The 26330-nt window shown below is 36.2% G+C and overlaps 1 protein-coding gene across 1 annotated transcript; it reads left to right on the forward strand.

The window, feature by feature from the left end:
• The first annotated feature begins 143 nt into the window (after nucleotides 1-143).
• On the forward strand, nucleotides 144-25904 carry LOC754651 (uncharacterized sodium-dependent transporter HI_0736). Its single transcript, XM_030973983.1, has 12 exons — nucleotides 144-371; nucleotides 4033-4180; nucleotides 9400-9583; nucleotides 10217-10331; nucleotides 15100-15301; nucleotides 17072-17234; nucleotides 18017-18142; nucleotides 18687-18826; nucleotides 19875-19966; nucleotides 21190-21341; nucleotides 21938-22058; nucleotides 23043-25904. Exons 1-12 carry the CDS (start codon nucleotides 321-323, stop codon nucleotides 23340-23342), a joined length of 1794 nt encoding a protein of 597 aa, XP_030829843.1. The 5' UTR covers nucleotides 144-320; the 3' UTR covers nucleotides 23343-25904.
• The last annotated feature ends 426 nt before the right edge of the window (nucleotides 25905-26330 follow it).

Consider the following 26330-nt stretch of genomic DNA (forward strand, 5'->3'; position numbering starts at 1 on the left):
ACATTTTATGTAACTAAACAGGAATATAATGTAAAGGTTATATGAAAGTAGCTAAACGTCTAATATAACGTCTAATTTTATCGATAATTATTGTGATCGGTTATGGGTATGTCAGGTGATACATTCGCTCCGGACCAGTGCACAGTACAAGCCCATGTGATCAGTGCAAAGTGCGAATTCACTGTGTACAAACATGATAACCTAGCTCCTGAATTAACTGCGAGGCCTGGCCGGCCTGGCCTGATCATTTGACTAAAAACTCTGCTCTTGTGACAGTCATGACATGAGTCTTGTGTTGTAATGTTAACTATCGTGCTTCCATGGTAAAGATGATGGATGGAGCTAGTGAAACCACGCCACTGCATTCTGAGGTAATTTGCTTTTATTAATATGATTATGATGAAGGGGAATCAAGTCAAATGGTTGTTGTTGTTCTTTTAGTTTTAACGGCATGTATCATTCCAAAACAAGTCAAATGGTTGTTGTTGTTCTTTTAGTTTTAACGGCATGTATCATTCCAAAACAAGTCAAATGGTTGTTGTTGTTCTTTTAGTTTTAACGGCATGTGTCATTCGGTTGTGCAGATGTGAGCGGGGAAGATATGAGTTGGTCTATACAGAAATAACTGTCTGATATGGGTCATTTCTTTAATAAAACTGACATTTGTTGACATTCCCCAAATACAGACTGTACTACAGAGGTCTCGCACCGAGGAGGTAATCTGGCCAATCCTGCTACCACTTACGGTGACAGAGCTTTCTCCCCCGATTTTCACTATTTAGATCTAATTTTCTGATTTATAAATCAGATATAGATCTAAATTAGGTAGATGGGATTGTATTGTTCTCCTATTTACACTGAATATTTAAAATTGACCTATTAATACAAATGCGAATTGTATGGACTTACTTATATGATTTATCCAATTTTTTTCTCTGAACCGTTAAATGTACCGTTCATCCATTCAAACTAGTAATCTATGACATCACCCGGCAGATATATTTCCGGGTCAAGCTACAAAAACATAGCGAATGGCTAATCAGAGCACTCGTTTCGTATTGGGTTTATGAATATTCATATATCACTGGGTTGACTCGTACGTAGCTATTGGACGTTCTAAAAGAAAAAATGAATATTCATTAATTAAAACTAAGGCTGTGCACAACAGTGTAATGAGGTACCCGAGTACACTCCTAGGCTTACAAGCGAATACTCAAATATTCGGACGCCATGTTTTTTAATAATTTTTTTAAATTTAAAAAAAAAAAAAAAAAAAAAAAATTATTTTTTGATTTTTTTCTTTTATTTCTTATTTTGCCACCACCATTCCACTGGTGCAGTATCCTAGTATCGCCAAAAATGCATGCAATTTTGCTTTGAGTTGCAGTTGAAGGCGCCGATTTAATAATAATAATAACAGTAAACAATGCTGTTTTGAAAACCAAAGATGGCAGAATAATCCATTGTCCTCCAAGTCCAAATAGAAATCCGGACATTTGGTCCCAGTTTCTGAGTGGTGAGTTTGACAGTGCTTGAGTTGGGAAACATTTTGACCGACGGTACCATGCCAGCGGCCTGGACATTTTTTTTTTTTTTTGTGGCCGAATATTCGGGTACGAGAAATCGTACCCGAGTAGTTGTCAACTGTGCGGGTACTCGAGCATTCGACTACCCGTCGCAGCCTTAATTAAAACCAAGATGGTTGACAACGAATCATGTCGACTACAAGACTTTCTCAGATTAATCATTAATTTAGGATCTTAATGAGCAAGCTATCGTAAGTCAAAGCCATATTTGTTTGTTATTTTTTATATTTTTATAAGCCTATTTTAATATTGCAGCAAAAGTGCATTTATGAGGATGTAAAGAGTGAAAATCTCGTTGCATATCTCATTTATCGCGGTCCTGCCGAACCGAACCGAACCGAGCCATTTGTTCCACTAGTACGGCCATACTTCAGTCTATGTATAGAGGTAGTCAGAGGAGCCAGATGCAATCTCAGCGGAACGACCGTCGATATCAGAGACTGAAGCTTTCGGTCTAGAGTTGGTCTAGCACTTACTTAGTCTTACTCTTACTCTTAGTCATGTTAGCAGCACGTTCACATAAGCAGGGCTCCCACTTAGCCGAGTTGGAACCTCGAGTTGTGGCGAGCTAGCGCGATCTTATGGCAAGCCGTTTTATTATTAATTGATATCAATAAATCAATTCTTGTTATCAAGAAATAATTTTATGTTGTAAAGCAATGGTAATTCTTGATATCAAGAATTCTATTTCATTATCAGGAATTCGATTTCGTGATATCAAGAATTGAATTCTTGATATCAAGAAATATGTTTTAATGATAGAACTGCTTGCCATAAGATCGCGCCAGCTCGCCACAACTCGAGGCTCCAACTCGGCTAAGTGTGAGCCCTGCTTTAGACTTAGACTTGGTCAGCTCTCCGTCTTTGCCTAAAAATACAATTAGACAAACTGGGTCGGGTAACCCCGGCACGTAGAACTTTGCGCTAGGTGCACTGAGATCACGATCACTCACTTTCTCTCTTTCTCTCAGCCAATGAGCTGTTCAAATTTAAGTGAGAGAGGGCGCCCTATTTACGTAAGTTCACGTGCAATGCCAATATGTAACATTACATAACGCACCGACATGTCATGCTTTAAACAGGTGACGCACACTCAGCATAGGTACAAACATAAAATAGAAAAATTAACGAACATTTCAGTACAACTTGCAAGTTTGTACCTTAAATATGACGAAAATGAGAAGGACACTGAAAAAATCGTACAAAATAGAAGATTTGACTGGAATATCATGATTTTGGTATCAGATCAACTGAAATATTGCAAGCTATCTTTTCGCACTAATATCTTATAACATAGAGCCTATGGGAGCCAGCGATAGCCAATCTGAAGGGCCCATGTCTAGGCTAGTAGTGCGGTATGGTATCTAATCCCGTAGGATTTTTTTGCCAAAGTTGATTTTTTTTTGTTTTGTTGCTGTTTTGGCTTCAAAAGGGTCCCAATTGGCCCAAAATGATGGGGTTCAAATTTTCAGACCCCTCCTTCATTTTCTGGGGGGTCCATATTGGGCGCCAAAATGGCTTATATAACGCGCAATAGGGAAATTTGGTGTCTTCTGGAAAATTTGAACCCCATCAATTTCTGATAGCTTGGACCCCAATGAATCCAAAAATGCAAAAAAAAAAAAAATCAACTTTGGCACAAAATTCCTACAGGAGCTGTTTCAGTGACATACCGTACCACACTATGTGTGCCAACTTACGAAAATGAGGCTGGGACGGGATTAACGAAATACACATGCATAAAATGTAAGCTAAAGTTCTGCGTGCCCGGCCTGGCTTGAAATACTGAGCCGCATCTTATGTATGGGGCAATTCCACGGTAACGGAAGGACACTCAGACAAGATTTTTGAACTTCAGGTTCATACTAAAAGAACTGTTTTATTAGTATAAGATGTGAAACAGTACAGATATAATACCTATATAAGTGCCTTTAATTCTCCACCCAAAAATTGTCATTATAGTTAAGTAGTTTAAGAATGTGCATATTAATTATCTCGGTAACGGAAGGACATAAAAATGGACATGGTTTTTCCAGTTAATTAGTGTTTATCCAAACTTTGTGAAGTTGATGAAGCTTTCCACTTGACTGAAACACATTTTGTTCCCCATAGTTTAATACATACTAATAAAACATTTCTTTTAGTATGAACCTGAAGTTCAAAAATCTTGTCTGAGTGTCCTTCCGTTACCGTGGAATTGCCCTATGGTGACTTTAAACTTTGATTAAAGCATATAAAAGCCTAGAGGCTAAAAGGCACTAGTTCAGAACTGTGTCACAGTGTGACCACACATTGGACCCGTGACTACTAATACTATAACATACCAAAAATCAACTAAATCTTCAACAATTGTTCAGAAAATGGTTATGATTTAAAAGTGATTATCTTTCTTGCCTGTTTTGTGTCAATTTTTAAATCTTTGCCTATATATATTTTATTTTTTCAGAGTCGTGACGAAGCTCGGAACAAGGTTAATCCAGGTGGTACCTTCAAAACCACCTTTGGTACCGTGCTAACATGTATTGGGTGTATGGTAGGAACTGGCAATATTTGGCGCTTCCCGAGGATCCTAGCAAACAACAGCGGCGATGAAGGCGAGTATAACAAGACTTCCTAAAAAAGAAATCTTTATATTTTACATTTGTAAGACAAAATAAAAAGAAAGAAGAAAGTTATACAGTGGTAGGCTGTTTGACTAAAAGTTAAATTCTAATGTGGCCAAATGGTAATGTGACTTTTCGAATTCCAAAAATTACAGATTTTAGTGCTTGTACTTCTTAAATAGCATTATGATTCAGCTTTGTCAGTTGTAAGATATTCTTCTGATTTGGCTCATGTATCATGTAATTCATAATGGGAGAAATGCGCAATGGCAGAAACATGGACATGGAGAAATTTTTCGTTTTGAAAAGCGTAAACATGCTGAAATCTGGTGATTTCAAATGACCAGCAAATAGTGAACCTTGACTAGTAAATCAATATTAGGGACTTTTAAATTTGCACGACGAGAACGTGGACTGCAACGTACGTGTGACCTCCTTGATGTCCTTTTAGGCACTGCCAGTGCTTAAAAGGACGTCACATGATTGTGACTGCCAGTGCCTTAAAAGGACGTAACACATCCACGTCCACGCAAATCTAAAAGTCCCTATTGGGAAGAGAGGAAAGAGAGGAAGACCAAGATGTCGTTGAATGATATGGTAACATGGGCACTGGGCAGATCTAGGGGGGGGGGGGGGGGCGGAGGCGGGGGGTTAGGGGGTTTAACATTTTTGCGCAGACTCAGGCGGCTGGTGAATATTAAAGCGGGAGATGCTGGAGAGGAGGACCACTAATTTTTTAAATTTTTTTTTCAACTCTCACTTTCACCTATCCCAGATAACCCTAAGTTTTGTGTTGCTGCTTTATATGTAGATGATAATGCATGATTACAATAAATAGAGAGAGAGAGAGAGAGAGAGAGAGAGAACCACCATCATTATGCAATGGTTCAGGGTTTGTGTAATGTACGTTTGAAGCCATTTCTTAGCGTCTCAACCCTAAAAAAATAGCGAAACTATTTTTGAGGAAAAGCATTATACTGAACTGAATAAAGAATAATAACTTTATATTGGCTCATACTAATACTGATACGGGATAAAGACAATGTGGTATCGGCACAGTAAGATCGGGTATTTGTATGGAGGTATTCCAAAATGACGTTCTGATAATCAACATTTTGTTCTGTTATCAAATGTATATACGCATAATACAACTGATCTTTGTGATTTCTTAACGTGACATAGCTTCTTCTCTCCCTGCAAACAAAAAAGAAAACAAGGTTATTTAATAAAAGGATCATGGGACAAAATGATCATTGTGATTCAAATTGATGCAAGGATTTGTTTGAATAAGCAATCCTTTTCACAAGAATCTTCTTTGTAAAAACAACTTTAAAAAAATCTCAGCCATGCAATTCTGCCACTGTGTTGAAAGATCACTTTCACACTAGGAGAAGTGTATTCTTTAATGAGTATTTTAAATTGAATGGAACGTCTCAACTCGGTGAGCATGGCTGAGATTTGTAAAAGTTGTTTTTACAAAGAAGATTCTGGTGAATAGCAGTGCTTATTGAAACAAATATTCGCATCAATTTGAATCACAATCATTATTTGTTGCTTAATCCCTTTTAATGACCTTGTTTTCTTTCTCGTTTGCAAGGGGAGAAGAAGATACATGTATGTCATAGTGTGGTACGGTATGTCACTGAAACAGCTCCCGTAGGACTTTTGTGCAAATTTTGTTTGCATTTTTGCATTTTTGGATTCATTGGGGTCCAAGCTATCAGAAATTGATGGGGTTAAAATTTTCCAGAATACACCAAATTTCTCTATTGTGCTCTATATAAGCCATTTTGGCGCCCAATATGGACCCCCCAGGAAATGAAGGAGGGGTCTGAAAATATGAACCCCATAGTTTTTGGCCAATTGGGACCCTTTTGAAGCCAAAACAGCAAATCAACTTTGGCAAAAAAATCATACAGAATTACATACCATACCGCACTACATCATAAAGATCAGTGTTGTATGCGTATATATATTATATACACAGGCCCCGTGGAACGTTTATCAAAGTGGGGGGCTAAAGTATTTACGATCAGGTTGAGGGTAGCGAGCGTGAATTGGAGTGGGGAGTTCAGGGGGTGGAGCCCCCGGAGGCTCAGGGGTTTTAGGCATTTAATTACGGTTAGAGAAGCACATATATTTTGATGCTGCATTTATGTCACTGGCAGGTCAGGGGAGGGGGGGGGGATTTTTTTTTTGTTAGGGTTAAATTTACGTTATTATCCTATTTTTTACCGGTTTGGGAGGCTAGGAGTGGGGGGCTGGGCCGTTAGATTCGGCCTGTGGCTCCGCGCCTGTACACAAAACAGTTAAGAAAGAATGTAAAGGTTGCTCTGAATAATGAGGAGGAAATAATGTGCACAACGGGAAGAGATCGAGAGAATGTCATCACGGGATGAAAGTCAGTAACAGCTATGTAGCTTGTAAATTTGTAAGATGGAAAATGCTGATAAAAATGATAATGATGAAAGAGCAAATAATTGAGGAGTATCATAGGTACCAATTCAATGGAAATTTGTACAAAAAAGAGCCCCCGTCAGTACTAAAAGAGCCCCCTTGGACAAAAAATTAATTTGAGCCCTGGCTATGACATACCGTATGGCTATGACATTGAAATATGGCTAGCTCCATATGATATATGTATAAAGTTTGTGTACATGTACATACATGAACATTATCTCTCTTGTGATATTTAGATGTGCCATATTCATTTTAGCACACTGATAATTTCAATATGAAGAGCTTTTAGTGTGTTGCTTTGCCTGACGCTGTTTATTCTTTTTTTTTTGTCCTTGAAAATACTATGGAATTAAAGATTGTGTAATATTGAATTCTTTTTGCTTTAAAGTAGACAAACGAAGAATCAAAAGTGTTTTGAATTGATGCAAAAATATCATTGCGAAGGGGAAGCCTTACTGATCAAATACAGCAACTCTCCTCTTTAAAATATGTTTGGGGCCCGCAGTAATCAACTCTCAAAAATGTTAGTTCCGAGATTCAGATTTTCTGCCTTCAGCGGTCCTTTGTAGAGCGTCAATATTTGTGACGTCACACACGAGACACGGCTGGCTAGCTGCAGACTAGTACATGCGCGACTCCGGTAGGCGGCCGGTACTGAGCTGTTTGTCCAGTGTGTGACGTCACTATTTGGCTTACGTTCAGGGGCGTTCGGGGGTCTAAGAAGGGTCTTGAAAAATTGCATTTTACGCCTTTCCATGATATCAATATGATTTCTCAGCAAATTATTCGTTTTTTTCAAGAGAAAATCTTTCCATCCGTATGTAATTTGTTCTAATTATCAGTTGTAGTGAATTTATCTTTGTGTAGCTCCTTTAAACACTTGTTTGATCCAGATTGCATATTACTGTAAAGTAATTGAACCCAATGGGACCAATAGAAACCAATAGAAACCTTCATTTATGTTAGCCTGCCTTTTCGATTAGCATGCTAAAATTAACCTGCAATACGTATCTCATGAATATTCATTATTACTTTACACGTCTCACAGAAAAATACATTTATCATGATTATGACTGCATTTTAGTTAAGTAAATTATGACAATTAATGTACATATCAACTTTGTGATTGTATTTTTCTTTGGAAATTATTGACCAATAGATTATTTGTCTGATCACACTTACATTCACGTTTTAGCAATAGATATATTGATTATACGATTACTAACCAATTAGAAATAGCATGTATGTTTTCTATATATAGGTGTGTGAGCCTGTACTTTTACAAAAGTCAATCTTGTATTAACTTCAAATGATCTTTGTGATGGAGTTAGTCTAAATGCAATTGAGATTAGAATATTCCTATTGGTGGACACTTGCAAATATTGATTATGATGTATCAATTTATCCCTCGTTCCTCTACCGAGTCGATATACCAATAGAAGTCTTGTACTGATAGTGATGGCAATCAAATATTTTCATTTTTGTTAGCCTGCATTTTAGATTAGCATGCTAAAATTAACCTGCATAACTTACATATTTCAGCGTTTTTGCAGGCTAACAAAGCAGGTTAATTTGCATACTAAAAAAGCAGGGCAATTTTGCAGGCTAATTGAGCAGGTTAAAATGATTTTGCAGGCTAAAATAAGCCTGCTTTTAAAATGTACAGGCTAAATTAAGCCTGCCTAATTTGCATATTTCGGCGTTTTTGCAGGTCAGTGCTTGCTAAGGAATTAGCCTGCTTTTTAGCAGCTAAGCAGGCTTGATGCAGGCTAGAAGCAGGCCTGCCTTTTCGTTAAGGGACGTATATTTGTTTGTTTGATTGATTTTATTTCTGCGTTCAAATAACAAATACAAGGTTATACAAATGTATGGTCATGGTACTGTGATATATCGGAGACTTCAAGCAAAGATCGTTCAATAGTTAAAACCATCAACTTGTAGACGCTATGAATATGACTGACAAAGAAAACGGACAAAATATACAGTTCCTCAGGTAGACAAAGGAACATCCCTTCACTGCTATTATGTGAAAATGTGTAGAACAGGTGTCACATGCATATTCACCTTTTTACATAATAGCAGTGAAAGGATGTTCCTTTGTCTACCCGAGGAACTGTATATTTTGTCCGCTTTCTTTGTTCGTCATGTTCATAGTGAGAAGAAATTGCAAGTCATCCATTATCTGTTAACAGGCCTTGTATCTACATAAAGAATGTGCCATCAATGAGTGGAGTCATTCAAAAAAGCTATTGAGTCTACAGATTTGTGTACACATGAACACAATGGAGAGAATTGGTTTGTGTACTCTGGCTTATCACCAGCACAGACACACTTGTTAAATGATGATTGTACCCAGAATGGAAGAGTAAATAAAGATATTAACCTACATACAATGCACATGTAAATCTAGGGTTACTGGTAGGTGGCATAGCAGTTGGATATTTCTGCATGCTGTGATGATCCAAAAGAATGAGATAGATTGTAAAATATATTTCATTTGATATTAAATGTTCAATACCGATTAGTTAGAGAGTGTGGTACAGGATCAATCCCTGAAGTATATGTAGAAGTTCTTTCTATCATCTTCAAAACTAAACTGCATTTGATAGCATGGAAATAATATTAAAAAAATAATAATCCCCCTCCCCCCAAACAAAACAGAAAAACAAAAAAACAAACCAAACCAAACCAAACCAAACCAAACCAAACCAAATAGTAACCAGTCATTTTCTCTCTTTTCCTCCCCTCAGGTTGTCTGCAGTTTCTGCTGGTTTGGTTATTGTTCCTGTTTTTCTGGTCCATACCAATAATCTTGATCGAGTATGGTACAGGACGCTACACCAAGAAGGCCACCATAGCCTCATTTCAGGAGTTAGCAGGGCCTAAAAGTGCCTGGGCAGGAGGCTGGATCGGAGTCATCAGCGTAGGAATAAGGTCAGAATTTATTACATTCGACTGACTTATAATGTACATTGCAAGCCTCAAGATATCCAATCCAATCCAATCCAATCCAATCCAATCCAATCCAGGAATTTATAAAGCGCCAATATCTACATGTAGTTGCCTAATCAAAGGCGCTGATGAGACTGAAAAACTACCAAAAATGTCTGTTCATGATTCTAATTGGGAAAGACAAAAAAGCTGTGACTAATTGTAAGCAATTTGAAATAGGTACATGTACTTCCGGGATGCACAGGGGTACATACATCCCCCCACCCACAAACGCACACTCACGCAGAAGAAGAAAAAATAAGAGAAAAAGAAAGTAAATTCCGATCAAATTTTGTACATACATTACTTTGCTTTGAAGTTGATATGAAACTCTCTCTCCCCCACCCCCTTCCCCCATTACCTGTTTATTAAAAAAAAAAGGTTAGTCATGCAACTGGCTTTATCTATTTTCAGGTCATCTTAAAGGTACTATCAGATTAGATCGGATTTCTCGTCTCAATTAGTGGTCTTCATATGCACTGTATTTCAATTCCTTGTCATAGTACCATGGTTTTATTCATTGCTCATTTCTCTTTCTTCCATTTCACCCCCAATCCCAAATCTCCTGATGTACAGTGGGTACTACTCTGTGATAGTGGGCTGGTGCATCTATTATCTCTTCTATTACATAGGCCATGCTCTTCCAGAAGACTATGCTGCAAGTAGCTCAACCTTTCAAAGCTTTGCAAATGTGAGTATCGATTTGTAGGGCAGCAGAACCAAAGTAGGAAATGTCAGCAAAACTGCATTATTATTATTTGTATTTGCTGGAAGGGAATTGTCAATTTTTTACCATTTTAAATTCTAAACTTTTTTTATCAAGCATAAGTCAAAGCTTTGCAAATTTCAGATGTACTAATAAGTTGATGAGAATAGAATATAAGAGTGCAGCATAAAAGGGACTGAATGCATTTCTCCTTTATAACATCTATACAACATTTAATTTTTTATTTTATTGATTAATCAATTTGATTGATTTACTTATTTATTATTTTTCAATGCGTGTATATTGTATGGTGCAATTTTGGAATTTTCTTTGATCAGCCAATTTTAGTCATTCTATCTTAAACTAATATTTCTCATAAAAGGGGTTTTGAGATTTATTTCGGATGTCAGTAAGGCTCATTAAAAAAAAATTGAAATTGACTACATCTGACAGGAAGTTCTGCAGTAATTGCACAATAAAGGGAAATCCTGTTAATAAATGAATTCATATACAGTGTAGTGCCTAGGCTACCTACCATGCATCGTGTGACACTACCAAAGAGTAGACCAATAAAGATTAGAAATTTAGGAATACTTTGTACTTTGCTCTGTGTGGCTGTGCCCTATTCAATCCTTCCCTGTACCTCTGGGTGTGCCTGTGTATGCTGTGAAATGAACTGATATTCTTTATTCAAAAAGATTGTTATTATTCAATTTCATTTTTACTGTTTTCCTTTTCAAAGGAAACGAATGCTTCCTTTAAAGCAGAAAAGTCCATGAACTACTATCCCAGCACATGACTTTACATTTGTTGGCAAGCTGAACTTGTCATATGATAACATTGTTGACACCTATCTAAGGTCATAATATACATGTAGATTCTGTGTAAAGCTTTTGGTTTGTTCTAACAGATAAAACCATTGGCTGAGAGCTGGAACGATGGCAAATGATATGTTGGTGCTCCAGCATTCTTGCCCTTCTGGCTCTCAGCAAACAATATGAAAAAAAAAAATTATGATCTGATTCTAAAAGGAATAAATAACAAACTGGCAATCAGTATATTGATGAAATAAATTGATGAAGTAAGTAGCATGTGAAAATATCTTTCGATTTTAATATGCAGTACCGGTACATGTTTATACCATGTAGATTTCAGTCTGCCATATTGGTTCAGTGTGATATACAGTGTGAGTCACAAAAAAGTTTACACCTAGAAAATTGCTAATTATTTCAAAAATCATCTATTAACAGTAAATTATTAAACATCTTATGAAAGAATCATTTGGTATCTTTTTTGTGTGGTATATATTCAGGCTTGGATGAAGAGGAGGCATTGTTTGCGTAGGTGCAAAATTTGACTTGCGCCAAAGTTGCTTATGTGATGTTGGAATAAAACAATTGTGGTTCGGGTATTAATTCGGTCTTTGCAGATCCAAACAACATCCCTAACAAAATTAATCATGCCACACTTATCAAATATTGAATATCAACGAACATTTTGTGAGCGCGTGTGAGTGTGTGTGTGACTTTGCTTCTGCAAAAAGCATATGCAGTGCATTTCATTTGAAACATTCAATTCATTATCTCACTCCACTAATCCCAACATAATACATACTGTAGGCATCACTTTGGCGCAAGTCGATTTTTGCACTCTCGTAAACAATGCCTCCTGTTCATCCAAGCGTGAATATATACCACACAAAAATGATACCAAATGATTCGGGATAAAACACTCTTTCATAAGATGTATATTAATTTACTGTTCATAGACGATTTTTAAAATAATTAGCAATTTTCTAGGTGTAAACTTTTTTTTTACTCACACGGTAGTATGTTTGAGGATAATAACTTGAATTTGACTACTTATGTTATAATGAAAACACATTAATTCTGTTTCTGGTCCAGTTTCCACAGTTAGGACGAATTTTCCAGCACTGGTAAAGAACATGCGCTATTATAATGACTGTCATTTATGAATGTGTAGTGTGGTAATGTGATGTGTTGTATGTGTATCTGGCTCAAGTGGTTGTATTTGGATTCCATGACATTTTCTCCGGCGACAATTGCTCCGCTGTAAATTTCATACACTAATCGAATGGCTAACTTCAACCCTGGATTCAACACTATACCCTACCCTAAACCTAACCCTAAACCTAACATAAAACCCTATTGAAACCCTAACCCTAACCCTACATCTTAGACGAAATAAAGCCCGGAGCAATTGTCGCAGGAGCAAATGTCGTGTCACCTGTATTTGATATTACTGCATGAATATGAACACCATTGTTGAATTCATTTCTTGATAATTAATTTTTGCAAAGGATCAGGGGAGGAGGAGGGGGAGGGGGGCATCTAAAGGTAGAATAATTTGTTATTTTCATGTGATGGCAGCATCTCTAGACCCTGTTTCATAAAACTTACCACTGATGGTAACTTTGCCATCAAAATTGTACCAATGCAACATCCAATCAAATCAAGGTTTCCGTGGAAGTTACCATAATGGCTAAATACATGTTTGCTGGTACAGAATGTCTGTGACAGCATGTCAGTTGATGATGATACATTGCTAAATGTACTTTATGGACAAGGTTCATTTCACATTCCAGATCTTTAAAATATAGAACATCATGGAATTCCCAAAGGAGAAATCCACAACATTCCATGTCTCAAGAACCTGTCTTGCCCCCTGGGTATAGTGGAAATTAGAAACTAGAATTGACAAGAGAAATACAAGTATTAGATATTTGAGGTGGTTAATAACTAATTTGTTCTTAAACCCTTTATGTAAATGCACTTAAAGAAATTAACATTTGACTAAATCTTACTCATTGAAAATGGAGTTGGGTCTTGAACATCCTTGAACGTCCATGTATCACATGTTTTTGTAGATGTTCTATATACATAAGTGTTATCTTCATTTTCATCATTTGTTTTGTTGCCAGTCACGCATGTAGATAAATGGGATATAGATGTGTAAAGTACAGATATCATTATTTACCAAGTACTTGATGTTTATAGTAGGCTGTTAAGTGTAATATATAGGGCTTGACAATTGGTTTGTTAGCATTGAGAACTTCATTGTATTTTAAATGTATAACAAGAGCAAGAACTTTTATGAGTTCGCATTTTATGTATGTGTACATGTATTTACCACCCTTTTCTCTGTCTTTCCCTCCACTTTTTGTGTACATTCTTTCCATGCTCCTCTCTCTCTCTCGCTTCTCCAATTTCCCATTTTCAAGTTTTACATCTTCTCTCTCTCTTTCTCACTATTCATGCTTCACTTATCCCGTTTCCCTTTTCCTATTCCTTCTTCCCTCTTGCTCATTCCATTCATTACCGTTCTTCTATTTCACCTTTCTTTCATTCTATATTCCCTTTACATTCTTTATATATTTCCTCTTTCCTGGCTTCTCTCTTGTCTCACACATTTCCCTCTTTATGCCTCTCTCCCCCTCTCTCCCCTCTTCTCTCTCTCTCTCTCCCTCTCTCTCTCCCCCCTCTCTCTCTCTCTCTCTCTCCCTCTCTCTCTCTCTCTCTCTCTCTCTCCCTCTCTCTCTCTCTCTCTCCCTCTCTTTTTCTTTTTATCACTCTCCATACCCACTGTCATTATTCTGTCCACACCTACACCGTCAACTCTCTTCCTCTTTCTCTCTTCCTCTCTCTCTCTCTCTCTGTCTTTTTCTTTTTTTGTTGTTCTCTCTCTCTCTCTCTCTCTCTCTCTCTCTCTCTCTCTATCCATCTACTGGTATCTATCTCTCTATCTATCTCCCTCTCCCTTTCATATACTCCCTCCTTATTTCCCCTTCTTTTTCATTTGCTTCTTCCTGCTTTGTATTACCTCTAATACAATTCTATAAGCTGTGCGTGTATTTCTCTCTCTCTGTCTTTTTCTTTTTTTTGTGTTGTTCTCTCTCTCTCTCTCTCTCTCTCTCTCTCTCCATCTACCGGTATCTATCTCTCTATCTATCTCCCTATCCCGTTCATATACTCCCTCCTTATTTACCCTTCTCTTTCATTTGCTTCTTCCTGCTTTGTATTACCTCTAATACAATTCTATAAGCTGTGCATGTATTTCATGTTTGTATTGTTTTGGATGGAATTGTAGGTGCATGTATAGAGCAGTTCTAAGATTCATAAGGTTCATAAAGTTCATTGTTATTGTTCATGATTTGAGCATTAGAAATAGACACATGTATGTTCATTCTGTAAGCTTACCATCATACCTTTTGTTTTCATAGCCAAGTTGAAGTAGAAGACCTTGTACTATATTGTAAAGAGAGCAAGTATATACATGTGTATGTAGCTGATAGCAATGTGTGTTGCTCTCAACACACCATTTACTCTTCAAACTGTGAATGATACTAGTCATCGCATTCCTTTTTGTAACATGTATGTTGTGCCACTCAGACTCTTTTTTTTTCTTCTCTTGTATTATTATTATACATGTAGATCTCCTATTAGTCCTATCTTTTCTTTGAGGTTGCTTTCTCTTTATCATTCCCTTCCCATCTGCTCCCCTATTGACTATTCAAGTTCAAACCTAAGTTCTCTCTCTACTATGCTCCTTTTCTCTCCCTTTTATTCTCTTTCTCTGTCTCTCTTTCCTTCACATCTTACTTTCTTTCTTGTTTTTCCATTTACTCTCTCTATCTGTCGTTCATCCTCTTTCTCTCTCTCTCTGCCTGCCTGCCTCTATGTTCCTCTCTCTCTTTCTGCCTTTTCTAACCATACTTCATTTTTTCTCTCACCAGGAATCCGCCATGCCAGTACTGTTTCATACCATTGCCATCGTGTTAGCAGCACTTACCGTCCTGTGGGGGGTCAAAAGCATTGAGGTGGTCAGTTCAATCATCGTATCCATCTTCCTCCTCCTCCTCCTCATCTGCTTCATCTGGAGTTTGACGTTGCCCAACGCGAGTGACGGCATCCAATTCTTGTTCACGCCTGATTGGGGTTAGTCTTAGAGTAGAGGAATACCCTCATCTTCATACTGTCTTTTTCATCATACTAGCAGTTAGGCCTAAACAAAAAGATGTTGTATTGCCATTTAGGTGCCAAAACATGGGTCGGTCGGTCGGAAATCTTCTTCTTTTTTTTTCTTCATTCTTCCTCCTCTTTGGGCTGATATTTCTAAGTTTTGGATGCTTTAATAATTTTTCGCTAAAAAATGGTAAAACAATTTAATTTTTTAAAGCTGACTGTAGATTTCGATGTTTTTGGGTCGTCGCAAAGGGCAATACAACATCTTTTTTTTCTTCAGGCCTTATGTCCCGTTCAAGTTGACTAGGCTGGTAGAGGTGTCGTGATCTAGTGGTTACATCACCGGACTGGGGTCACAAGGTTCCCGGTTCAAGTCCCACCACAGCACTGATGTCCTTTGGCAAGACATTAATCTACATTAGCCGCTCTCTACCCAGGTGTTAAATGGGTACCTGGTTCGTTGCAAATGTTCATGGTGGTTGGATTGGCATGTGTGCGCTTGTAAAATGGCACCTTTCCAGAATACTGCCCAGGGAGCAGAACATGTGCACTCTCATGTGTGGATTACCAATTGAATCCAATGACAAAGGAAAAATATAATTACAATGTAAAGCATTAAAAACATAGTATTAAGCGCTATATAGATGTGACTATTATTATCTGATATTAGCTCCTGGCTTGGGTTACTTACAATAGTATCTTAGTTTACAATTTACAATGAAGGTTTATAGTAAGGGGTGGGTATAGCATCGTATATTGATTATTATATCCCTAATCGTAAGATTGTTGCATTAGGTGTGTACACAACAAGAAAAAGAATAGTTTTACTGTGAAAGATGTTTCCTGCCGACTAGATCGGAATAGTTCATTTTTTATTGATGACGTCACGCAGAGTACCTTTTTTCCCTAGGGAAAAAAGGTACTATGCGTGACGTCACAATAAAAAACGCATATTCCTGAACTATACGTTTTCTAAGCGAGCGCGTACATGATTTCAAATGCCTCCGCGCTGTCCACTCTCGCAGTGTCACGGCGCTCAAGCCATAATGCAATTTACGCTGTGGGATAACTGCACTACACTAGCGCCAGCTAAACATAATTATTTTACATCCTTCAATGTTTCAATTGAGCCGTGGAATTTTCTTTATTTCTTTTCGATCTGAATGTAGACGTGAATGTTAGTATAAGGTTCATGTAATACAGAAGTGTACAAGGAATAATACAAATGGAAGGGATATAAAACAAATATAAAATGACTCATTCTTGGAACAAGCTAAAACTATTCGCACTGAATAGTTTCAGCTAGATCCTCGAGTGTCATTTGTATACCAGTGTATCCGATAGACTTGTCTTTGATGAAACATTGCTTTCTAAATGTTTTTATAATGTGTACGACATTGTTAAATAGACATCCATACTCTGTAATACTTTCCTTCGTAAGGCCCATGTTTTCAATTATTTTCTGATATTTTCTTTGATATTGATGATGATGATGAGAATGATTATGATGATGATGGTAATAGCTTCAGTTTAAAAGTGCCAGTATCCATCTTTGATGGGCTTTCATGTGCTTGCTATCATCTTACACATGTATACATAAAACATACCATTTTTTAATTGGCTTTAACTCTCAATGTGTAAAAGATACATCTATGATCATTAATCTGTTATCTCTACTTCCTTTGAAACAGCCATTAAAGTAACTCCCCTGACTATTTTTTTCTCTATTTGTCTGTTATACAGTACAATTCCGCAACCCTAGGATGTGGGTGGATGCTGTCAGCCAGAATGCTTTCGACACAGGAGCAGGATCTGGTCTCTTCGTCTCCTACTCTGCCTACATGACAGCTGAAACCGGCATAGTTAAATATGGCACCCTCATTCCAATCGGAAATAATATAGTCAGGTAAATAGTCACCGGCAATTCGTATTTCACTATTTTATGTTATTTCATTTATGTAAAGTCACATGGATTAATACAAGAGATGACCTTTGGGTTATAGTTATTTAGTCAATCTTTCCCATTTCCCAGCATTCGTGTGACTCTTCAAACTGTACTGTTATTCAAGGCACTATTTTCTTGACTTTTTCATTAAGAGTTGTTAGCATTAAAAGACCCTTAAGAAGTACATGTATGTACTTACTAGGTACAAAACTTATGAAATTAGGTACAGGTACTAGTTAGTTACCATCCATTTTCACTTTTTATTGGTCAATTTGAAAGAGAGATATTTATGTCATTTAAAAGCAGATTGTAAAGCAATTTATAGAGCAATTCGAGTTACCAGAAATTTGCTTTATGGCATCCACATGTTCTATCACTATGAACATGACGGACAAAGAAAGCGGACAAAATATACAGTTCCTCATTCTACCCTCAACAATTGCTATGGTAGACAAAGGAACATCCCTTCACTGCTATTATGTAAAAATGTGTAGAACAGGTGAACATGCATGTGACACCTGTTCTACACATTTTTAAATAATGGCAGTGAAGGGATGTTCCTTTGTCTACCACAGCAATTGATAAGGGTAGAACGAGGAACTGTATATTTTGTCCGCTTTCTTTGTCTGCCATGTTCATAGTGTATATCCTTCTGCCTGCCCTCCACTTTTTGATTGGTTAGTAATGACTGACTTCATAACGATCGCTTTTATGTTTACCTCCATGTTTTCTCTTTCTTGCAGTTTGTTGTGTGGTATGTTGACATATGCAACTGTCTTTTCAACTCAAAGTCCTAATCTCAACCAAACTGAAATAGTGGACTTGCTTTCCGAGAACGGACCAGCAAATACAGGCCTAACATTTATTTGGTAAGTATAAAAAAAAAAGTGATCCAATGTATGTTTCACTTTATCATGTATTACTGATATTACTGTATTTGTCTGTGGTCTTTTGAAATGGTATGAATGGCAGGCAAAATATTAAGATCTCGATTTTGGGTAAATTTTGGTGAAGCATGCCATAACATAGCTTAGACTGTACTGGAAAGAATGGTAGGAAAATAATATTTTGTAGATTAAACTCATTTGAATAAAGCCTGCTGAAAGCTATTTAGTTTTTAAAGTTATGTAAGTTCACTCTACAATAAACATGTGTTTTCTGAGGGTTTTTTGTCCCGAACTACAAATGCCACCTTCACAAAACCTCTATTGTTGTTTTTCTTTAGCTATGCTCTCCTGTTTAGAAGATTCAATATCTGTACGCCGTGTACGGTAATTTCAATACCCCCACAATGTCATAAAATCTCACATTTCTTTGTGTCTTCTAATTTTACGCAATTGATAAATGTGATTTCATTCTCATTAGATTTTTAAATCTAAGAATGAATTTTTACATCTTTCCTTTTCACCATAGGTTCCCAATTTTCTTCAATGAGATGGGGAAAGGAGGGCGTTTTGTGTGCATCATCTTCTTCCTAGCTATAGTGTTTGCTGGATTAAGCTCTCTCACAGCTAACATTGAACTCCAGGTCAAGATTGTCGAAGATTTCGGACGTGAGTAGCTTATGATTAGCCATCAGGAATCCAGACACAAGGATTTTTTTCTAAATTCCTTTTATCAAGAATGAAGTGTATTATCCCAAGACTTAAAGGTATTACAAAGTTTTGGTATGGGGTCATGAATTTGGTTCAAATTAAAATATTGGAAGCATATGCGTTCCTACAATATTCATTGAACGTTGTCCCGGTTGAAATCAAGTCTAAAGTTATGAAATTATATAATAAACTCTTTATGTTGTATAGCTCTCTCTCAAGGTCAAGATATCAATTTAGCTATGAAACGATGTTTCTTGACTAAAATCGACCGATTAGCTATTTCCGTTTGGAAATTATATATCACAACTACATATTCTGAGATTTTCATGGTCGCAGCTACCATTGTACGGCCGTAGGAGCTATTTTAGATTTATCAAAATTTACCGGGAGCACCGGTAAATTTTTATATTAAATTTTTCTCGAAAACAGAAGTGTTTTATGGGTTATTTTTTTAGTGCTTATAATACATCCACAGGGGCATCCAAATATATAAAGATTGGAATTGTAAAGATTCACTATCCACCCAATTTTCAAAATTTCCCAAAACTTTGTATTACCTTTAATGTATGACTCCATGTTTAATATCGTTTTGCTTTTGCTTGGTCTAACAAGCTCAGAGCTAAATTTGGAGGAGGTTCAGGCATTAGGTACTGTGTATTAAGCACTGAGTGATCTTGATGCCAAAAGGTGGAACATTTTCAAATTCAAAATTCATATATGACTTGAAGTTTGATTTCATTGTAAATTGTATGCTTTATTAATTATACGAAAGAGTAATTTGGACAATTTCTTTTGAAATTTTCTGCTTTTCTTTCGACAGAAGAAATTCATTAATAGGAACTCGTTTTATTATGCTGATGAAAATTACACTGGAAGGAAACGTTTATGGAGATTTATTTGTATAAAGCAACTTGTAATTCTCCCTTGGTCATTTTTTTTCTTGCTTATCCCATCATACAAATCTGTGCTAGATCTATATTCTGTTCCTCTTTTTATATTATTGCAGTTAATAGAAAAATAGCAACAGTTCTCTGTGCTCTGACTATATTTCTACTTGGACTTGGATCCGCTTTAGATCTCCACTTCCTCATTAATCAGGTAAGTCTGGTCTATAATTGTTTGCATGAGTGTAACAATTCATTTTTAATCAAATGCAAATTTATTTGAATTTTTGCATTTTTCCATATTTATACAATCAAACAAGTGAAGAAAGGGCATACAAATAGGAATGCATTATCCACTTATTGTGTTAAACAATTGTTTTAAACAAGTATTATGTCACATATTCAAATATACCTTTCCAAGTTAGAGGGATTAATATTGATTGACGGTACCATTTATTATATTTGTACCGAGAAAAGCTATCGACGTCATCAACTGTTTACTGACATTTTTTATGTAGTCATCAACAGAACACCTTTCACTTTTTCTAAATGGACAAGCTCCTCTCCTGATATATTATAGTATTAATGACTGCTTTGAGAGAAATAGTTGTTTTTATACGCTCAAGGGAAGGTTAAAATTGTGCTATTGCCCCGAGGCGTGCCAAGGGCAATAGCCCAATTGTGACCTTCCCGAGAGCGTATAAAAACAACTATTTCTCGAATATTAAAGCAGTCATCAATACTTTTACATGCGTGCCACTAGGGCAAGGGACACGTGCATCGGCGCGCACTGGCACGACTAGGTAGCGCATACTGTAGGGTGCGCATAGTTCACGAACGTTGCCAAACAAAATTGTTGTGCCAAAATTTCAAACATTTTGAAAATCCTGTCACGCATTTCACGCATGGCCCCGCATCCTCTCGCACTCTACCACAAAAACTTCCCGCATTGCCACGCAAGAGTATGTGTCTATGCACAAATCAAAATGCAGGCAAGTGTGGGCATTAGCTTCCTTGCATGGTCAATGTTTTTCGCTACACTGCCCAGAAGTCAGCAGTGAATTTCATGCCTCCAGTGTTGACTGATAACAAGCCTATAATCTTGACTTGTGGCAGAAAAATACATATAATATACTACTTTTTTTGTTTTATCCTCCTTCTTATTTTGCTTCTTTTCTTTTCCTTTTACCATATCAATTTAATTAATGAATGTTTTAATTTCATATTTGCTATTTTACATTGTTTTCATATTTGCCTATTTTACATTGTACTGTTTGCATTTATTTTAAATGTTGCAGTTTTATTCGTAAATTCAAGATGTGTCAGCTTTTAGCTGTGACTTTCAATTTTTATCAAAAAACCTTATCAATATAACCAAAAATCAGTTTAATACAACAAATGTTATATTGTTTTCCTTGGTGATTTTTTTCACTACAGGACTTTGTCTGGGGTTTTGGTCTTCTCATAGCCGGTCTCATGTTCCTCTACCTTGTCATAAGGGTGAGACCTTCTACTTTCCGTCGGAAGATGTTTAATGAGTACAGCCTCAACGACTGGCATCTGTACGCTATCTGGGACTGGATCGTTATGTGAGTTATTTTCAATCGTGGTAGATTACTATAGCTAATACTAATACTATACTCATAGCTTTGGCAAGCCTCAAAAAGCAATGTATCAAGAGTTCTTTAAATGTGATTGATATGAATACCTAAAGAGAAGGTGGAGGAGGAGATAGAGGATAAGAAGAAGAAGAAGAAGAGGTAGGAGGAATAGGAGAAGAATATGAAGGAGGAGGAGGAGGATGAGAAGGAAAAGAAGGAGGAGGCAAAGAAAGCAGAAAAAAGCAGAAGTGGTAGGAAGAAGAAGAGAAGGAAGAGTAGAAGAAAAAATGAAGAAAAAAATTGGGAGGGGGTAAGAAGAAGAGGAGCAGGAACATAATGAAAAGGAGTAGTAGTAAAAGGAGATGGATGAGCAAATAAAAAGAAGAAAGAAAGATCGAGAATTATAGAGGAAGAAGGAGAAGAAGAAGAAAAGTGGTTTAGTAGTATATTGTGCCTTCACATATTATAGAAGAAGTAGCACTAGCATCTGCAGTGGCAGTAATAATTGTCTCATTACTGTCATAATCATTACAATCATAATCAAACTCCTTCTGTATTTTTGATGCTATCAATGTACTCTTCAGGTTTATTGCACCGATCGAAGCAGTGGTGTTGATAATCTGGTGGGCATACAACACTATATCTGAGAGTCCAGAAGACTGGTACAAGTTTCTTCCAGAGAGCTTCATGTCAACCATAGTACAGGTAAGACAATTTTAATTAAATGGGGGTTCCCATTCTCTCACTTGAATATAGACATTTTCAATCATTTGAAATCACCAAAACATGAACATTTCTGCTGGAACCCTAAATGTTTTAATGTTTGAAGGCTATGATGCAATGCCATTTCAGAGTTTCTAGATAGCGAGCAATATATACTCAAAGTAATTAACTTGTTGATAATATGTTTGTCTATATACATTTTCCAAAGAGATATTTTATAAACAATATACACGTATTAACAAATGGGGCAAAATCATAGTTTACAGACTAAATAAAAAAAATCATGTGACAAAAAGTTCTCTGTGATGAACTGATTCAGTAGTCAAATGGTTAACAGGGGTTAGGCATTCTCATTCTTATCATGAAGACTTTAAATGAAATCAAAAAAGTTTTGGGAAATTTTTTAAATTGGATGGATAGTAATTCTTTAAAATTGTGATATTTGGATGTATTATAAGCACTAGAAAATGTAGCCCCTAAAACACTTCTGCTTTCGAGAAATTGAATAATACAAAATTTACTGGTGCTCCCGGTAAATTTCAAGTATTTCAAATAGCGCCTAAGGCCATTCCATGGTAGCTGTGACCATGAAAATCTCGGAATATGCAGTTCTGATATATAATTTCCAAATAGGAATAGCCAATCGGTCGACTTTAGTCAAGAAACATTGTATTTAGTTAAATTAATAGCTTGATCTTGAGAGGGAGCTATACATCATAAAGAGTTTATTATTTACAATTTCATCATTTTAGACTCAATTTCAACCGCGAAAACGATCACTGAATATTGTAGGATCGCACATGCTTCCAATATGTTTATTTGAACCAAATTCATGACCCCATACCAAAACTTTGTATAACCTTTAACAGGGGTTAGGCATTCTCAATCTTATCATGATGGCTTTAACACCCTGTACACAGCAACATAACAATTGAAGGTTTTAACTCTGTACATGTTGTTTTGCAGTGGGTAGGTGTCATAATCATCCTCATCACCATCAACCTCCTAACTCTTCGATACCGCGGTGCTTCACGTCCACCCAGCAATACTCCAGGTACCCATCTCTTTTTCAATAGTGATCCCAAGACACCCATTACAACCATTAGCTACAATGCTATGTCAAGCACTGGCGAAGACACGCATGATGGAAACTACAGAGGCTCTGTGGCATTCACCAGCGATAACGACATCGGAACGGCGGTGCTAAGCCACAACAATGAGACGGACGATGAAACAGCTTTATTAGGCAAAGGGGAACTTAAGTAAAGCCGCTGGTTTTGTGCAGGGCTGAAGTTATCACCTAACATTTGTTTTGGTATTGGCTTCCTCTTCAGAATATTTTCATACTTATTATGTATGTTCACAAGCCAAGTACTTCCGGCTTTGTTTACCTAGTCATTGAAATGTTAACTCTCTGCTTGCCTCAAACAGTTATTTGTTTATATCATTTCTTTCATTATCCTACCGGTATGTGGATTTTCTTTTATTTGACATACATGTTGAAGATTGGTTATTCAAAGAATCTAATCATCACTTGTCTTTTTGCAGTCTATATATCTGTAATAAACATAACAAAATTGTCACATGGACAATACAAAATGAAAGGAGTGCATAATTGCTGGGGTTTTAGGCATGGTGAAATTTCTTGACTCTATACATGGTATTTCTGCACTGGTTATTTTGCAGGGTTAAAGATAGTATTACAGATGTTCATCTGCTTTGCTGTATTATAAAAAAGTTATGAAAAGACAATTTCTTGTCTTTATACGAGGTATTTCTGCATTGGTTATTTTGCAGGGTTAAAGATAGTAATACAGATGTTTATCTGCCCAGCCTCATTATAAAAAAGGTATGAACAGACGATTTCTTGTCTTTACTCGAGATATATCTGCATTGGTTATTTTGCAGGGTTAAAGATGTTTATCTGCTTTGCCTCATTATAAAAAAAGATATGAAAAGACGATTTCTTGTCTTTACTCAAGATATATCTGCATTGGTTATTTTGCAGGGTTAAAGATGTTTATCTGCTTTGCCTCATTATAAAAAAAGGTATGAAAAGACGATTTCTTGTCTTTACTCAAGATATATCTGCATTGGTTATTTTGCAGGGTTAAAGATGTTTATCTGCTTTGCCTCATTATAAAAAAAGGTATGAAAAGACGATTTCTTGTCTTTACTCAAGATATATCTGCATTGGGTATTTTGCAGGGTTAAAGATGTTTATCTGCTTTGCCTCATTATAAAAAAGGTATGAAAAGACGATTTCTTGTCTTTACTCAAGATATATCTGCATTGGTTATTTTGCAGGGTTAAAGATGTTTATCTGCTTTGCCTCATTATAAAAAAGGTATGAAAAGACGATTTCTTGTCTTTACTCAAGATATATCTGCATTGGTTATTTTGCAGGGTTAAAGATGTTTATCTGCTTTGCCTCATTATAAAAAAGGTATGAAAAGACGATTTCTTGTCTTTACTCAAGATATATCTGCATTGGTTATTTTGCAGGGTTAAAGATGTTTATCTGCTTTGCCTCATTTTAAAAATGGTATGAAAAGACGATTTCTTGTCTTTACTCAAGATATATCTGCATTGGTTATTTTGCAGGGTTAAAGATGTTTATCTGCTTTGCCTCATTATAAAAAAGGTATGAAAAGACGATTTCTTGTCTTTACTCAAGATATATCTGCATTGGTTATTTTGCAGGGTTAAAGACAGTATTACACTACAGATGTTTTTCTGCTGTGCTTTATTATAACGAAGGTATAAAAAGACAAATTCTTGTCTTTATACAAGGTGTTTCTGCATTGGTTATTTTTACCGGGCAAAGTTCTTGACTTGCTTCTCCTGTTTATTGGTATTTTATACATGGCAATGTTTAATTAAGGCTTCTAACATCTTAATTAGATTGTACATATTGGGTCTTAAAAACCCTTTCTCTATTTTTCACTCTACTTTTGGCTTCTCCTGTCATTCATAATACTTTTTGTACATGCAATGGATCAATGTTCACAGACTCATACTAGTCAGGGACAATTTGTCGCTCAGAGTTTCTACCAAATTTTCTACTTCCGGTATTCAATTCTCTCTGTCAGAACTGGATATTTCAAATCCTCTACTGCCTTCAACAGTAAAGTGTGAAAGAGTTTTATCAGAATCGTTGTAATAATGGTTAAAAAGTTCTTGTATCGCATTCAAAAGTGAAAATTACCTGCAACAGTTTCAATGTCTAGAGCTAAGACATCTCCCTCAGACGCCTGCTAATTTGTGTCTGAGGAAGATGTCTGATCCTTTTGGATGTGATACAAAAGCTTTCAAACCTTAAACAGTAATTTTTGACCAAAGAGATGTCTGTTCTTCCAAACAAAATACTGAAGTGTCTTAATGAATTAGTGTTGTACAGGGTTTTGAAAAAGCCTGATAAAAGTAGTTTTAGTAGACTTCTTTGGGTAATTACAAAATGAAACTGCCTCAAGGTGCACAATGTTATGTACTGCGCCATCTGTTCTTTATTTGTATTTGTATATAATGCTGCTTTTAAATGTCTTTATTTGTGGTGTGCAATCTACTATCAAAAAAGGTACCGGTATAAACAATTGATGTCAAAATGAAGGTATTTGGCACTTTTGACCTATAACAAACTCAATAAGTTACAACTCGTCTCAAATTATTCAAAGGTGATTACTCTTAGTACCAAATGGTGATGTGGAATATGACAGGTTTAATGCACAGTAGTACTATTGTATGAATTGTATTCTTAATGGAAGTCAATGTGGGCAGGGTATGCACATTAATATGATAATAATAATAATAAAGATGGTGCTTATAAAGTGCTTACCAACAAAGTCTCTAAGCACTATATTAATGCATTAATATTGTTTGAAGAGATGTTACGGAACTCTTGTAAATTACAACTGACTTTTCATATGCAAACTAAAGTTTTCTGAGTTATTATGACTCAAAATATATAAAGATATTTTAATATTGTTTGAAGAGATGTAACAGAACTCTTATTAATTACAACTTACTTTTTATGTGCAACTGAACTAAAGTTTTCTGAGTTACTTATGACTCAAAATGTATAAACATATTTTTAAAAGTATCCTAGTAGAATTAATTTTTTCCCCATCATTTCTTTTTGAAAATGTTATGGAAATGGAGAAAGGACTTTTAACAGTGTGCAATTAGCCAGACATTTAGAGGTGAAAGAAATTTAATTAGAAATGGTGAAATAGCGATATTTATTACAGAATTTTA

This window comes from Strongylocentrotus purpuratus, unplaced genomic scaffold, assembly GCF_000002235.5.
Source record: "Strongylocentrotus purpuratus isolate Spur 01 unplaced genomic scaffold, Spur_5.0 spur5_scaffold_7, whole genome shotgun sequence".
NCBI classification, from domain to species: Eukaryota; Metazoa; Echinodermata; class Echinoidea; order Camarodonta; family Strongylocentrotidae; genus Strongylocentrotus; species Strongylocentrotus purpuratus.